This window comes from Aythya marila, assembly GCF_965140915.1.
Source record: "Aythya marila genome assembly, chromosome: 17".
Lineage (NCBI taxonomy): Eukaryota > Metazoa > Chordata > Aves > Anseriformes > Anatidae > Aythya > Aythya marila.
Genome location: NC_139058.1, coordinates 12948373 through 12965526, shown reverse-complemented (window position 1 = coordinate 12965526; position 17154 = coordinate 12948373). Strand labels below are relative to the sequence as shown.

At 47.2% G+C, this 17154-nt stretch overlaps 1 protein-coding gene across 1 annotated transcript in view; it reads left to right on the top strand.

Moving 5' to 3' along the window:
* ULK1 (unc-51 like autophagy activating kinase 1) overlaps window positions 1-15792 on the top strand; it is a 78681-nt gene extending 62889 nt beyond the window's left edge. The window contains exons 20-28 of the mRNA XM_082774150.1: window positions 594-778; window positions 1598-1713; window positions 2297-2440; window positions 4896-5083; window positions 7816-7994; window positions 8117-8235; window positions 10478-10635; window positions 10852-10987; window positions 12908-15792. Coding sequence (XP_082630276.1) covers window positions 594-778; window positions 1598-1713; window positions 2297-2440; window positions 4896-5083; window positions 7816-7994; window positions 8117-8235; window positions 10478-10635; window positions 10852-10987; window positions 12908-12963 — 1281 coding nt within the window. The 3' untranslated portion in view covers window positions 12964-15792. The remainder of the gene's footprint in view (window positions 1-593; window positions 779-1597; window positions 1714-2296; window positions 2441-4895; window positions 5084-7815; window positions 7995-8116; window positions 8236-10477; window positions 10636-10851; window positions 10988-12907) is intronic.
* The last annotated feature ends 1362 nt before the right edge of the window (window positions 15793-17154 follow it).

Below are 17154 nucleotides of genomic sequence, written 5' to 3'. Positions count from 1 at the left end.
GGGGGTGAAGCACTGCTCAGATATCTCTGACCTGGATTTATCACCACTTGTTCCCTTTTCTTCAAGGGCTGTTTAGTGATCTGTGTGAAATGTGGCAGTGTCCTAGTTCTTAGTGGACAGATCTCACTTGGCAACAGCATTCACCATCTGAGCAGAGTCCGGGGCTTTAAACAGGCAATGAAAAGAAGCTGCCCAGATTAGGACAGAAGCGCATTAGTGCGCTGTGGTGTCAGGGTTGATTTGTACATCACAGCCTGTGACACAAGTGTGCATCCAGAAGGAATCCCCAGCAGAGACTGCAGGCGGTTACGTGGGTGAAAGCCCCAGTGCCTGACGTGAAGCTGGCACTGCGATGGCATTTCTCTGTGCTTATGTTAGGCTACTACAAATTTTCAGCAGAGCTTGTTGTCCTTTCAGTTTAGTCTTTCTGGGATAGGGGACAAGTAGCTGTGTGGGCTGGAATTTCTCCCTGTTTTCCTCCTATTTCAGGCTTGTTTTTAAGTGTACAATTTAATTCTGATTAACAAATGAGGGGTGAGTGGAACCTTCATCCTTCATTTTGAAGACTGATCTCTGTTTTCTCTTTTTCCTAGGCTGTGTCCCCTTTTGAGTTTCCCAAAACTCCAAGTTCCCAGAACCTTCTCACCCTCTTGGCCCATCAGGGGGTCATGATGACTCCAACACGGAACAAGACCCTACCAGATCTGAAGGAGATCGGTCATTTCCACTGCCAGCAGACTGGCTTTGGATTGAGGCCTGTGGAAGAGATCAAGGGCAGGTGAGCTATGGTCTGCTTTACATAGTAGTGCTTCATTCCCTAACATGAGTGGGGAAAATTTCAAAGCTACAACTTCAATTATAACGTGTCTGCGAGCATTCTGCAGTCATCTGCTAGCACCCTTGGGTTGCAGGCAGATGTTATGCAGATTTTTTAAAGTCTTTCTCTACGGAAGCAGGCTGCGGCCTAGATTTTATAAAATGAAAGATTGCCTACAGCTTCACACTGTTCAGTGCCCAAGGTTTCAGCAAGTGGGGAATCAAGGATCTGGTTATTAGACCAGACTCCCTGCAATTATTCAAATGTGTGCTTTGCTCTTTTTGCATCCTGTGCCTGTTGTGAGGGAGAGGTGTTCCTTGCCTATCAAACTGCAGGCACAGGTCTTCAAAGATCCGTTTGAAAGCCAGGTACTGACATGAATGTTGCAGGATACAAAGTTGTTCAGGTGTTAGTGTTAAACTTTTCTTATCTGCCTCTCTGCTGATAGCAACTTTCTCCAGTGATCTGGAAGAGTTCTCTAGTATTCATTTCTGTATCTTCCATCAAAGAAAAATTGTTTTACAGCAATTCTGTACTCAGTTCTTTCGTTACTGCAGTTAGTCAAAGTAGTCATAAGCTTTCTGCAAGTAGCAGGAGGTGCTTCAGATGTTCTGCTAAGAGAGGAATAGCGCCAGTGGTTATTTCAGTTTGGGGCTCTTTGCTTTGTAGTTGTTGTGGACCAGCAATGGCACAAAACGGAGTGAAACTTAGCTGAAACTTTGCACCTGCCCCAAACTTGCTTGGTGATTTTCTGCATCATCTTGTATGTTCTCTTTTTAGGTCTCTGAGCACAGGCAGGCTCACTGACCTGCTTCTCAAGGCAGCCTTTGGGGCGCAGATCTCCGAAGCTGGCAGCAATGACAGCCTGAACAACGAGAAGCCAATGGAAATTGCAGGTAGGTGGAAAGGCCAGGCAGATCTGGGGGGATGGCCTGGGCTGCGTTGGGTGGCGGAAGAGTTTGGCTGGGTGCCTCCCACGAAAGGGAGGATTCTTTTCTGATGGCTTTTGACTGCTGTGCATGAGGAGTGCAATGACGTTTGCTTGTTTTCTGCTGTGAGCGCTCGAAGGTCTGTGGGCTTCCACGTGCTGTGTAATTGCTGGCTAGCGGTGTGATTTTGTAGGCAGGCAAGGCTTCCTCTCTTGGCCCCTTCTGAATGAGATTTGTGGAAGTGGGGACTTCCTGCCAGTCAGCTTGAATGTGAGTGGCTCTGCAGGGGTGGGTCTTCCTGCGCGTGCAGGTTGGGAAGCGAGGAGGGGAGAAGAGCTGCAGCAGTGCGTGACGCTGCCAGGCTCACGTCCTGCGGTCAGCGCCGGCCTGGCCTGGTTGTGCCATCGCAGGATGCCTCTAAAGGGAGTGCTGCCCTGTGCTGGTAACCACGGTGAGAGTCTACAGGAACGTAAAACCGCCTGGTGAGGCACGCTGTGCTCAGAGTAACTTTCCTGTAATGCCAGTCTGCGCCTTTCAACTGTCTCCCCAGCTCCCTCAGGTGCTTACGGAGGGACCCTGCACTCTGGTGCCCGGGCTGGGGGCTCTGCCAGCCCATCCCCAGTGATTTTTACTGTTGGATCCCCTCCCAGTGGAACAACCCCCCCACAGACCACGAGGACCAGGATGTTTTCAGGTAAAGGGCTGATACCTGCCTGTTCCAGTGGGAATGTCTGGGGGCAGAGCAACGTGCTGTCGTCTTTGCTGCTGCGTACCGGTGGTGGCAGAGGGCTGTTCAAAGAGAGCTCAGCTGGTCTAAATGCCTTTGAGGTCTCCCATGCTGGCTCATGCCAGCCCCAGTTATTGCTGGTAACTCTCCACACTGGCACAAGGACTCGTGCCTGCTAGGAGTTTCCAGGACTGGAAGAGTGAGGCAAACCGTCCTTTTACATCATTTCTATCTGCTTCAGGAATAACACTGCAGCTGTTCATAGATCCACTGTTGCTGATAGGTCAACAAAGATAAAGAATGTTCTCTCTTCTGATGGTTTTCCTCGTGGGCTGCAGATAAGCTGTAAAAGGCAAGCATGACCGTCCTTGCCCAACAATTTCAGTGCAGGAGTACCGTTACGAAAGGGCTCTATATGCTGAAGTACAAGCGGTGTTACGCTGTGAATTGCTTAAGTAGGAAATGGGGAAGTGCACTCCTGGTGGACAGATATGTCTTTTAAGATGCCAGCACTCTGGCCTCAGCAGCCAACAGTTGAGGCTGTGGTAATTGTGCCTATTGGGACAGTGTGTCTGGGAGCTGGAGCCTATATTCAGTTTAAGAAAATATTTGGATGCTTCTGTTTGCTTTTTTGGCTTGTTTGGGTTCTTGTCCTGACTGTTCCTCATCTGAACATAGTCAACTGTTCTTAATTACTGCAGGGAAGGTTTGGATGTAGCCATGAATAAGCTGCTTGACTGGGACTAGGGGGACACATGGCTCAGTTCCTGGGTATGGCTTGGATTTCCATCATAGCTAAACTCACTCAGATCCTTGATTGTCTGGAAAGTTGGGACCATAATCCTTCCTTTGTCTCATAAGCAGGCAGGGACTCACACAAAGTGCCTGACTGCCCTATAGCACAAAGGGGCTACTATCCTGGCTAGAGCCTCTGGCTACCACTGAAACGCTGTGAATAGAGAATTCAGCCTTCCTGTATTGCTTTTGCAGGGATAATAACATTTGGGAAGCAGATCCAAGTACTACTTTTTTAGTGGGCTGATGGTTGGATACTTGAGGGTCTGCTGAGTAGCAAAGAGTCCCTGGTAAAGAAGGCTGATGAATAGTGAGCCCACAACTCATGCACAGCACAGGGTAAAGGCTGCCAAAGCAATGCTGCTTGACAAGCTTTATTCTGTGTAATAGCTCCTTATGTTAGAGTTAATGCACAGAACGGTGAAAAGGGGAGCTTTGCAAGCTAGAACTCTACACCCCAAGTGCTTTGACAATCCGTGACTAAGATCACTTGACAGATACAAAGGCAGAGCCTTGTCAGGAGTTGTCATAACAATTTCTGCAAGCAGCGTCTCAGAATTACAGGGCATCCAGAATGTGGTATTGTTGGTCTTTGTCTGAAAGATCTGGAAGTACTCTACCAGTTTTTAATGATCCGTTTAGCTTTGAAGCATGCCAACTGGGAGAGATCTTCAGGAGAGGAGGCTGTGCGTCTCTGTAGATTAGTTGTTCAAATGTGCATTATATTGCTAAACCTTCTGAAGTCAGGGTAGGCAGCAAATGAAATTCACGGGTAGAAGAGAACTATCTGCCTCCAGAGGATCAGTGATGGTGGAGAATTAGCAGAGTATCACAGCTGCTATTAGCATCCCTCTGATAGATAGAATATACCTCTCTGCAGCAGGGTGTGAGGCACTCTTGGAATGTCTTACTGATACCCTGAGACAGAAACTCCTTCTGAAGTGTGTATCTTTTAAATGCAATATACTCAGGGTGGATTCAGTGGCCAAGAAAGGGAAAAGATGATGATGAGGGAATTGTTTGGTGAGCACAGTGCTTACTCCTGAATCCTGAGGTTAGGTTCTTGACTGAGCTGCAGTCACTCTGTCCAAACTCCTATCTGTAAAGAGAGGAAGGCAGAAGCGCAGGGCACATAACAGAAAGCTTTCCCGGTTTACATGCAAGTGGCTTATGATTTAACACCATGATAAAAACCTCACTTACCAGAAGTGCTTACTCGGTGATGGTGTTAAAACTAAGGCACGCTGAAGCCACGCTGATCCATGATAAGGAGGTTGCTTATGGTGGTGTATAATAAAATGCAGCCCAAGATACTGTGGCAGGATTCAGGAAGGGTTAGGGACAGGGAGGGGAGGTACTTCAGGAATTGTTCCCAAAAAATGACAGGCAATCTGGAAGGTGCATTAAATTTGCTTGTGCTTGTAAGCTGTCTAGCTGAGTCACTGAGGAGCTTGCATGCGGAGTGGTTATTCTGCATCAAGAGTCCTTGTGTCTTTTCTGGAGTGCCTGTTGCTGGCTCTCATAAGAGCCTGGATCCTACAGTTACAGTTATCCCCTGTGCTGGTCAAGGAATACCTGGCCTAATATTAACATCTGAAGTAATCCCGTTGCCTGTTTTTCTTCCCAGTGGGGTCTTCCAGCTCTCTCAGTTCTGGAGGCTCATTCACCGGCAGGCACTTGGCAGTGGGAACTGGTGGGGATGCTGTGGAAGGCCCTTCGAGTCTCCGCTACGCTTTTGCTGATCCAATCACTGCTAACCTGGAAAGTGCTGTTACATTCGAGGCTCCAGAGCTGCCTGAAGAGACCCTCATGGAGGTGGGTATATCCCCCCAGGGACTTGCTGGGGGCAAAAGACGGGAGAATAAAGGGAAAGCAAATCCAGAGGGCCAGTGTTTGGTTCATCCAGAGGCTCATGTTTGTGGCCAAGGCCATCGCTTCCAAAGACAATGTGAGCTGGCTTCAGGAGAGGTAGGTAACACAGTGCTCAGGAAGCCCAGGATGTATTGAGGAAAGTGGTTTTTGAGCCTGTTATCAAGTCGTGTAGTCCTTGGGACTGCCCATGAATAGGATTAAAATTTACCATTTCAAAAGCTGCATTTGCACGTTAGAAACATCAGTTATCTGGTGTGTCCTGCATGAACAGTTTCTAAATAAAATGTGGTTACTTCAGGCCTTCTTCTTTTTAGAAGGCTCAGCATCAGAAGAGCTGACTTGAGAGAATGAGTAGCTTGGTGTATCAAATGACTGCCTGCTGCATGCACTTAGGGAGTCAGTCAGTGATACAGCCCCTGCCCAAAGAGTCTGAAATAAAAGTAAACCTGACACGTTTATTGATGGAGGGCAGGGGACGTGATATGCTCTGCACCAGAACAGCTGAACCAGATTGTCAAGCTGTAAGGCTGCCAGGCTCCCCCTCTGCGGGCTGAAGACCAGCTGAAGCAACACAAATGCTTTTGTAGCTGAGATATATTTGAAATGTAGGTCAGGCTGCCCATTTGCGGTAGAGGTAGGAGAGAGATTCAGCGATGGATTCAGCTCCATTCATGGTACGGCGTTGGGCTGCCCAGGACTGGGAAAGGCTCTTCATATCAGATTTTTTTTGGTGTTGCTAAAACCCTTTAGATACCTACGAAGATCTTCATACGTCATTTTAAGGATGTGGATTTGCTTTTCTGCTTCAGATTTTATTTAGCTTTTTTCTCTTGTTGTTAATTATGCATTGAATTGCATCAATTTGCTGTATTACCCCAGTGCTGGGATTGATTGGTATGCATTGATGTATCGCAACAGCACTGAATTTAACTGAGCATCCTGTCTTTGAGGTCCCAGAAGTATGGGGCCCTGCCAGCTGCTGTTGCTTTTCAGGGTCTGAAGAGCAGCATGCTAAAGAAGTTATCAGCTTGATCTTATTAAACCCATTCAGTTCAGCTTCGTGTCTGTAAGGAGTCATCTGAGTTTGCTCATAATTTCTGCTGAGCACAATAATTGATCCACGTCACAAAACCTTTCTGGCACCAAACCTTTTTGGCATATTTGGAGACTCCTTTGTGCTCTGTGGGGTTCGCCAGAATACAAACCTGGCAGATCTTCTGATTTCTGATGCTGTCAGGGCATTGAAATCTTGCTATTTAAGCACCCCTTTTTATCCTGAGCAGAGCTGCTGTGTTCAGATAGGTGGTCATTCTTCAATCTTTTGGAAAAGTTTCTTTAGGTGCAGACAAGGCAAACTGAATGCTAAATTTTAGTCTGTTTTGCAGTGCTTTGGAAACACAGTAGAGATGGCTATGGAAGGAAAGACTCTTGTGATGCCTAATAAGGCCAGAAACACAAGTGTAATAAATAAGGCCAACTGTATTTGCAGAGAGGAAGGGCTGTGCACTGGTGAGAGATACAAGGCTGAGACTTGCAAGATCTCAGCAGGTTCCTGCTTTGCCACAAACTTCTTGTATGACTTGGCAGTTACTTAATCCCTGAGTTCCTCCTTTGCTTTTAAAGAAAACAGAGGAAGTCTGAGACTGCCTTACCTTACTGGACTCTCCAGGTTGCAAGATAGAGGAGAGATTAATATTTCAGATAGTCAAAGCTCCTTTAGCAGCTGAGTGCCTGAGCTGGTGAATGAAAAACAAAAGCATGCAGAACTTGAGCATGTGCTTTTTTATTTGTTTTCCCCTCCAATTCATGTAGAAAACATCCTTACCAAGCCCCTTTAAGAGAACTGATCCACTACGTGTTTGAAGGTCAAGCAGGTTAGCTGCATTTCTGCAGAGGGTGCAAACAATGGAGTTGCATCTGATCCAGGCAGCGATTCGTTTTGTAGGACCCACAACTATGCAGTTTTTCCACAAATACTAACTTCCCCAAAATGCTTGCAATGATTTAAGCAACAGAGATTCCCAGAAACAGGATAACACCCTTTGGTTTGTAATAGCAGAGGAAAAACTGCTTTGAAATGAACACAGTGATCTGAGTGCGAGTCTCTCCCTTCACTAACTGGGCAGGGGCTGCAGCTGAAAGGCTGTCCTTGCTGTCCCTTAGGAGGACCTCACCCAGGGCTCCTGCACTGGGCTGGGAGCACGCAGAGACCCAGCTACGTGAGGGCTGGGGTTGCAAGAGGCTGTCGGTCTCATGAAATCCACACTCCTCACTGTGTACCAGCACGGGTGTGGTGTGGACCAGGACTGGGCAGTTGTGCCCACGGTCTCGTCCCCTTCCTGGCTGACCTTTGAAACAGTCCCACGTTGCTGGGAATGCTCCTTAACAAGGGAGCGTGGCATTTTGGAGCAAGTCTCACCGGCTTTTCCAGGGACTGCTCTGGGAATTTCTGGCCTGGGGCTGTCACTGCCTTTAATGTGGAGGAGGAACTGGTGGGGTGTGTGGGCTCAGCGCTGAGCTGGGCTGTCCCTGCCCAAAGAAGAGGTGTGGGGGGATTTCAGGCCCAGGTGTTATTTCTGTAAGCTGGGATGAGCCACTGGCACAGCTCCATGTAAGCAGCCTCCCTGCATGCCAGTTTTCCCTCTGTAACCCCACCTTGCCATTTCTTTCCACAGCAAGAGCACACCGACATCCTGCGCAGCCTCCGCTTCACGCTGGCCTTTGTCCACTACGTGATGGAGATCGCTGCCCTGAAAGGCAACTCCAGCGAGATGAGCGCTTCGGCGGCGTCTGAATACCAGCTGCAGGAGAGCGTGGTGGCTGACCAGATCAGCCTTCTCAGCCGGGAGTGGAGGTAAGGACCGGGCAGAGAGCCCCCAGGTCACTCCTTGACACCCCAGCGTGTCGCTCTGTGCCCTCGGGACACGTAGTGCTGCTCCACTGGTGTGTTTGTGTTACAACATGCTTTCTTTGCAGCTATGCAGAGCAGCTGGTGCTGTACCTGAAAGTCGCAGAGCTGCTGTCGTCGGGCCTGCAGACAGCCATAGAGCAGATCAAAGCTGGCAAGCTGTGCCTGTCCTCCACTGTCAAGCAAGGTAAGGGGCCGTTGGCACACGGTACAAAGGCCTGGGATGGAAGAATGGGAAACGTTACAAAGGCAGGGAGGATGTTGAGTGAGCGTGATCCCCCAGCTGTGAGTGCACGGGCTTAGTCCTCATTGTGCCCTTGCATGGCCAGGCCTTCCCTTTGGGATGTTGTTCATTCCTGCTGAGAGGAATCTTCCTCTCTCCGTGCTTGCCTCAGGTTCAAACTCCTTCCTGCCCATGCCCCTGTGAGAATCTTTGTTGCTAATTAGTGAGAGGGGAATGCGTCTTATCTGATTCCTTGTACCTCTCTATCTCAGGTGTTTATTTGTACTCGACGCAAATCTAACTTAATTACACAGTGCCTGGCCTAGTAAGTGCTTACTTGGCAAATTGAGACATGTCTTGGCAATGAAGGTTTTCAACTGAAACAAAAACACAGGAAGTAAAACCCTGGTAATGCAGGAGTCACTGATTTGCTAGTCTCACAGCCTTACATTTGCATTTGACTGGCTGGCTTGTGATGTGAGCTGGCTGTGATTCAGCGATTAGAAAAAATAATTTTAACACTACAATGGCATTATTACTGAGGCAGCTTTTTGAAACATTTGAAGTACTTGACCCCTCAGCCTCCTTCCCCATGGGTTTAGTCTGTGGAAGTACCCGTGCTGACTTGGGGTGGGGCTGCAAAAAGCAGGAGCTTGGCACAGTGAGCACACACATGTTCTGGGGGGCAATATGGACTAAAATGTATGGATTTAGCTACGCATCTTCCACATGTGCCCTGTGGGCTAACGTAACCCAAATAAATTCTTCCTTTTCCAGGCCAATTGTAACTTGTAGATTCATAGCATAACTCTTCCTTCAGTGTGTGGGAATTGGATAAGGCTGGCTTTTCTTATTTCCCTCCCCACAAAGTACTGCTCCCTTGAGATTTTCTAGGGCACGGTGAGGACAAGAGGGTTGTCAAGGCAGTTGTGTAACTTCTTCACATGTGTATGGAAAAAAAGGTGGAAGTGCGATAAGACACTGCCCCGGAGTGTCCTTGGGCAGTGCGTGTCAAGCAGGGTCTTCACCTTGCAGCCATGAGCTTTTTCCTGGTAATTTGGACCCAGCCCAGAGCTCTGACTGAATTCCCCGGCGGAGGATATTGCTTTATTTGCATATGTTTTTTGTTGTTGTTGGGTTTTGGTTGGTTGGTTTGGTGTGTTTGTTTGTTTTTAAATAGTCTTGGCTCTCTTCTCCTGTGGAGGTTTTCATTTTGCCCTTCTGATGTCACCCACGAGCTTTGGGGTTCCAACTCGCTTTCAAATTTCTTCTGAACCAGGGTAATGTGATAGTCTGACCCCAACAGGGTTAAGGTTTTGTGCCTTAGTCCTTTAGAGTTTCAACTGCCTTTGTTCATGGAACCGGTCTCTTTTCTGGCTTTCTGCTCTCTTATCTCTACGTAGGAAGGCTATATTTAGTCACAGGGCCTGGCTGGCAGTGAAGTTGCCTCTCTGCACAGTACGCGAGATAGGTTTGTTCGTGGTGTGGGTTCATTTCCCTCCCCCAGAAGCAAGTTGTGCAGTAGGGTGGGATTTCAAACATGCACGTACTGGTTAATACTCATCAGCTGCTTTGTGCTAGGTACATTGTGTAGGTCATGCCAGACAGCTAGTGAGACTCAAGCTCATGGCTTCGCTTGCTGTTTTGGGTTATTTAATCTCTTAGATCATATTTAACTCCTGGTTCTCTGTCACAACCTTCCTGTCCTAGCTGCCACGGTGCAGGAAAGGAGGTGACCTTTCATTCTGGGACAGCATTGTCCCAGGAGAGAGATTCTTTTGCTCAGGACTGCTCAGCCACACTGAGCTCCAACAGCAACCACATACAAGTCACGTACTTCTTCACAGCACGTCATCACCCGTCAAGTAACAGAAGCTTTGTATCTGGCCTGTCTGCTGCTTCTGGTGATGTGTGAGACATCTTGCACCATGCAAACTGCTCTGTAGCTTGTGGCAGCTGAAGGAAACAAAAATAGGCCTGGCCTCAGGTGAAATAGATACGTAGGTGTTGCAAAATGCAGGCTTGTAACTGGTGAAGCTGACAAAGGAAAGGAAAAAGACCCTGTATCGGTGCAGCAAGTACTTACATTTGGCCTTAATATAACCTGATTGTCTTGAAGTTACTCATTTGGGGTCCTGTGCACAGAGATTGGGAGGCATAGGGAGAACTAGAAGAATGTCCAATGCGTTTCTTTCCTTTATTCTAGTTGTGAAGAAGCTGAATGAACTTTATAAATCCAGTGTATCGTCCTGCCACTGCCTCAACATGAGACTGCAGAGATTCTTCTTAGACAAACAGAAACTCATGGATCGGATCAACAGCATCACAGCAGAGAAGCTCATCTTCAGCTACGCCGTGCAAATGGTAATGACCATGCAGTGCCTGGGAACAGGGCTGGCACAGAGCAGGCGTTAAGCACTGGCAGTTCCTGCTGGTGGCCTTAGCAGGTGGTTTCATTCATGAAGCTGTGTGCAGTCTTTGGGGGCTGGATGATGGAGGTGTTTGCACAGCTGAGGGGCCGTGTTGGGAAAGCTGGGTTTGGTCTGGGAGTAACCTTTTGTATGGGGGTGTTGCCTGCAGGTGCAGTCTGCAGCCCTGGATGAGATGTTCCACCACAGAGAGGACTGCGCACAGAGGTACCACAAGGCTCTGCTGCTGATGGAAGGGCTCCTGAACATCATCACTGAACAGGGGGACATAGAAAACATCAATAAATGTGAGTGCTCGGTGGCTCTTTTTCCCCTCATTAGGTCATGCTGTGTTTTTATAGCTGCATGGATCGGAACGTTCAGTATCCATCATCTGCCTTTCCTTTGGCTACATCTTGGTGGACATAGCACAGATCTCTCGACGTGTTACAGCTCCTAGCAGCCCGGCCTCCTATTTTCCCAGGGAGAAAATGTTAGAAATGCAGGTCCCTGTTCTGAGCCATATTTTGAGAGCTGCAATGCAGAGCAATTGCCAGGGCTTTGTTGGAGTTTTTGATGTGTGAAAGAACTTGCTGAAGGAAGTGACTTGGCAGTAGCAAAGACACGGGTTTGGTTTCCAGCCGGAACCATCCGATTGCACAGAGCACTTGGGAACGTGAAACTGCAGCGGCTGTCAGGCAGAGGTGGCTGATCAGCACAGCACGGGCTCCTTCCAGCCCTTCTAACATGGGGCAGACTGCTCACCTGTCTGCGTTCCCCAGGACAGGCCAAGAAGGCAGCAAACAAGTATTTTGCTCATTAGGAAGTGACTGCAGTAGCAGTGAAAGCTGAGCTTTTACCTGCTTGCTGTCGTTTGGCTTCCCTTCCCAGAGACAGATGGATCCCTCTGTTGGCTGCTCTTTGCTGTCACCTCTCTTGTACCCTCGCTTTGCTGTGTGTCTGAGGCGGGGTTGTACTCCACTGCTGCAGGCTCCACAACTAATGCATGCAGCCTGGAAATGACTGACCTCACTTGCTCAGAGTTGAACTTTCCCTGCCTTTCTAGCTGGGGTTTAATCACCTTTGTTATCCCTCTCTACAGGAGGGAGGCAGAGGGGATGGGGGACAGCCTTGGTGCGTTACAGCATCTTGACTTGGCCTCAGCCCTGCTCCATCACAGCTAAACCAGCCCATCCGTGCCAGTGCAGCTGAGGGGAGCAGATGCAGCTGGCAAACCGTGCCTCTCCCCCTCTGCTGGTTACTGAGTGCATTTCTTGGGCCAGCATCCAAAGTGCTGCCAGACTGCTCTAGTCGTCCGTGTGGACAGAGCTCTTGGATAGGTAATGAGAGAAGAGCTTTCTGGCTCCCAGGCAATCAGTCAGTTAATTATCACTAACTTTAACAGCTGACATGAGGCTCGCTGAAGGAGAGCAAAAGGAGATTGGCAGGTGGTGTGTGGTACTGGAGGGCTAAGTGAATAGGGAACACCAAGTAGTTCCTATTGTGCTGTTTCTTAACAAACCTAAATCACGTCTTTTGTCCAGAGGTACAGTGAATGCAGCTAATGGATTACTTTTCCCAGCCAATGTCCTGGTATTCCCTGTTTTACCCAGTGTTACAGCTTCCTGATTGAGTTGTTCTCTGATAGGCTGCAGCACGTGCACATTGCATTTTAGATCTTAGGTACTTGATTACTTTTTTTTTTTTTTTTCAGAAAAGTAGTGATGAATGTAGAAATACAGCAAATGTTTAGCTTTTGAGAGGGTCTCAGGCTCAGACAGTGAGAATCTGGCCCTGACTGTGCTGGGCTGTGCCTGCTCCATCTCTCAGCTGTAAGCCATTAAAAATGGTATAGGAGACCGTGAGTTATCTTCACTGCTGACAAAAGCCTCTCCAATAAATAAAAATGAATAAATTGTTTCCAGCGGGTGGTGGTCCTTTAGAACATGGTGATAACTGTGTTAGAACTGCTGCCTCGCTGCTTTCGGTCCTGGATCTCTGATCATTCAGCTCTTTGGTCTGTTGCTTCCCAGCACGATCGTTGTGGCTGGGTCCTCACCTAGTCTAAGTCAGTACATGATAGTGATTCCAGAAGGGTTGCTTAGGCATGCTGAAATTCTCTTGTGTTTTTGTTTGTTTGTTTTCCAAATCTCCAGCATGTTTTGGTGGTCCTTATATTGCCAGGAAATTGAGAAGCTGATCTGTTGTGTTATTTTTTTCTCTCCCAGGTAAACTCTGCATCGAGCGCAGGCTGTCAGCCCTGCTGTCGGGGTTCTGCGCCTGATTTCAGTTGTGTTCTTCTCCACACACCTCATCCCAGCTGATCACTTTTGTTTCTGACAGCCTGCTGCTGTGGCAGGAATCAATTTTGGCAGTAGGATACCTGGAGGATGAACTGCTCGATGTTCTGTATTTTGCTGTTTTGGGAAGTTGTTCCACAGACTTAAGTTCTTCTGTGGGGAGGTGTGACTGCAGCAAGCACAAATACTTCCCTGCCCAGAGGTTGTGCAAAGACGTAGCTGATGTGGAAAGGTTTCCCTCATTGGCAGCAGGGATGAAGGATAGAAGTCTGCTTCTTCCCAGCACTTTGAAGGATAAAGACTGCTGCCTGTCCTCTTGCTTAAGAACAGGGTATTCCGTGCTGTCTCCATTGCAGGCAATGGATGTGCTGAAACTGCTGGCTTCAGTTCATGCTGGAGGATGTCATTCAGAAATCAAGGCCAGTTTGTGTACTTTCCCCTACCCCAGCTGATAGCCAGGCACCTTCGAGCTTCCTGGCAACCCGAGGCTCCCTGCCTTTTTCTCCTTTATCCTTTCTCATACTCATTTCCGCCTTGGAGTGCTTGCTGAATGGCCGAGAGGAGGGAATCTACTTTGCCTGAGCCTTGCTGAAGCTGCTGCCACCTTCTACAGACTTACTGAGCAAGGCTGAGAGCGTGCTGCTGCTGGGGAAGTCTGCACCTCCCGTGGCTGTCACGCGGACTGCCTCTGTTTGCAGACGGGCACATGGCACGGGGACAGAGCCTCTGCCTGGAGAATAGGAAGATGATGGAAAACGCAATGTTCCTGTATGTCTAAGCCAAAATGAATCCGTTCCTCTCTTGGTCCCTGTGCTCACTGGGATCAGCATTAAAGACTCCTGGCTGTTTGGTTCAGCCTGTCAGTACATATCTACCACGAGGAAGCACTAGCGCTGTCCTGCTTTCAGCTGTTGGCTAGATCAGCCCTTTCCCGTATCCCTCACCCTCCCCTGAAACTGAAAACACTAGCTTTGTGAATCAAAGGAGCACTTTACACACTATGGGAACTTTGAGAAGTTGACTTTGCATCACACAACAACCCAGGAACATCACGACTGTTAGGAATGCTGTTCTTTTTATTCCTTCCCTTGTTTCCTGGTTGTTTTATTGCACTACGTGTGTGCATATATTAATATGTATTCCTAAGGGTGAATATATATTGATATATCTGGTTTGTGTGTAACTGTACGTATTTAACTGTACTGTATCTTGTGAGTGTGAGGCAAAAAGCACTGCGGAGTCTGTGCTCTTCCTCCTCCACACCAGGCAAAGCTGACTTGCAGTCTGGCAGTACCAAGATAGTTTTCTTTTCTTCTTTTTTTTTATTTAAATGTTCTTTAAAGGACAGTCAATATACAGCTCCATGCTTTTTAAGAGCTCAAGAACAGGCGTTAAGATCCTACACACTTACAATTGGAAATGCATTTTTAAAAAAAGTTTATTTGCTGCTTACATTTTTTATAAAGAAATCTTGTAGTGTTCAGTTTTATGTTCAGCATTTCTTTTAAGGAGACTCTGTAGCCAAATGAGACTGCGGGTGCGAGTGGCTCGAGTTCTGGTTGAGGCTTCGGATGCTGTGAGCATGTGCGTGAGAGGATAGCTGGCTGCCTTTCTGTCTGTCTGCGTGCGCAAGTGTGTGTCTTAATTTATCAGAGTCATGGCAGTATTTTGTTAGTGCTGGGCAGAAAAATATCTTTGAAAGCAACTTGAAACCTCAGGCTTTGTTTTTGGGGATTTAATAATAATTTGCACGTGGTGGTTAAATCCTCACTGCTTTTTCTCTCAATATTGGCACGTTCAGTGTGATACTTTACAAGGGTTTCAGGAGCAACTTAGTTGGCTTGAGCTGGCATCGTCTTTGGCAACATGGGTACTTCTGATAGCAGAGCAGAAACGCCAATAAGGAAATTAAAAAAAATTTTTGATTCCCCCTACTAGGGAAGTTTTAAGCGTAGCTTACACAAATGCTTCAGTATTGGGCCTCTGTTACATCATACGTTCACAGCCTGCTGCTTCTGTGGCTGTTTATGCTTGTGCCTGGAGGAAAAAAAGAAAATAACAGCAAAGAAACAACCTCCCAGCCTGTGGCAAGAAACGCTGAAGAGACCCAGACTGCTTCTGAAAGGATTTTACCAGTTCTGCAAGGGGCTATGCCGCAGATGAGTGCACTGGGATGCAGCACAAAAGCACCGAGCCAGGACTGACTCTGCAATACAGACACCTGCTACTGCCCTGAACCCTCCCGGCAATCCCACGAGCGTACGCTGAGAGCTTCCTGCCCAGGAGAAGCACAGCCCAGGACCCACGTTTGTGCCGCAGGTTTAACGATCCTTGTACGTGGCAAGCTCAGCACTAACCTTCCAGCTGTACTTAATTACTTGAATGTATCAAAATTGTCCACATTCAATGTACACAAGTATATATTGCTCCAAAATATTGTGGTTTACAGACCTACAACCAATATATATATGTATGTGTTTGTATATATACATACAAGTATGTGTGTGTATGTGTGTGTATGTATATATATGCACACAAACACAAACGTGTATATATGTTTTCTCTCGATACTTGAAACTTAGCCACTGTGCTTGAATTAAAAAAAAAAAAAAAAAAAAAAAGAAAACAAAAAAAAAGAAAAAGGAGAAAGAAAAAAAATCAGGTGATTTATTTTGCCATCACTTTGGTGATTTTATTTTTTATCTAATTGCATGTAGCGTGAAACCAATTTTTTTGGTGAAAAATATTTATTGCTTTGTAGACAATAAGGAATGCAAAGTAAAAAAAAAAAAGGCAACAAAAAAAGAAAACAATACACAAAAAATCCCCAACCATTGTTGAAGTTGCTAGCATAGTCCACTTGCTATTGTCATGGCTTTGTTACTGTTGCAGCGTTTGTGTGTAGCGTCTTAATAGATTTCAAGAAACCTCAGTCTAATAACATGTATCTTCAGGTTTGTGAGAGCGTATGATGATGTTCTTTATAAGGTAATGCTTGATACTTTGTCAACATTTTTTATTTGTGTTTTGTGTGACTTTTTTTTGGCTTTAAATTGTACAACACCAATTTAAGAAATAAAAAATGTTTTGAAATTGTTAGTGGCCTGATTTCAGTACTTACATAATGCAGTTAGCACAGGATCTGAGGATGGTATTTCATGTGTTTGGTTCTACCAGCCGTGACTTTGAGGTGAAGAAGTGCTGTTACCTTCTTTTCAAAGAGGGTGAAGCTTGGGACAAAAAAGCTATGTTGCCTAAAGCTACAGACAGCCTTTGAAGTTAAGAAAAATGAACCCCATTTCTTGTCTGGGGCTGTAATCACTGGTACATCTGTCCTTATCTGGCTGTGTTCTCTTGCTGCTACTGATAGAAACTACATGTATAAGGAGCTGATAGCAGACCCCTTCCTATCCGATTAGGCTGATGCATGAAGCTTCGTCCATGTTTCAAGATTTGCAAGATCAACCCGCTGCAGCTCTTTATCTCTGTGCAGTCCAGCACTGCCGAAGGGGTGTCTGAGGCATGGGAAGTGGTTGGGTAATGGTAGCAAGGAACACCATAAAGAAACCTGAGGAGACTTCAGATGTGCTTTCAAGGCAGGGGTTGGACTGTATGGCTCCCTGGGCAGCAGGGAGCAGCCAGAGCAGTGCAGGCATCTTCTCTGAATGTGCAGCTGTGGGCTGAGAGAAGGATGCCCTGTGAGCAGCATGGAGCCTTATGTGAAACCTGCGTGTAGGAGGCACTGCATTGAGTGCTCAATTCATCCTAATCCCTGACAGGTAGACATGAGCAGCCCTTCAGCACCACAGTCAGGTTGCTGCCAACCTTGGTCCTGGCTTTTGGTGCAGGGCTGGTAGTTGTAGTGTCTTCTCTGAAGCAGAATATTTAGCATGAAAAGCAAAGCTCTGCATCTGGGATGTGAATTATTCCAGTCCTTCCACTTTGACAGAAACTAAGCAACAGAGGTGTGATCTCTCAGGAGCCTCATACTGTAATGCCATCGAACATTTCCCAAAACTCAGCTTGCTGTGCCACGCGTGTTATTGTTGGCCGTGAGCATCCCTGGGGAGAGTCGCGCCTGCCGGCCTGTCTGACTCGGCATCACCCCATGCGGTCACCGGGCTGTATTGTATTTCTGTAAGAAAAGTTCCTATTTCAAAATCTTAGTTTACCCT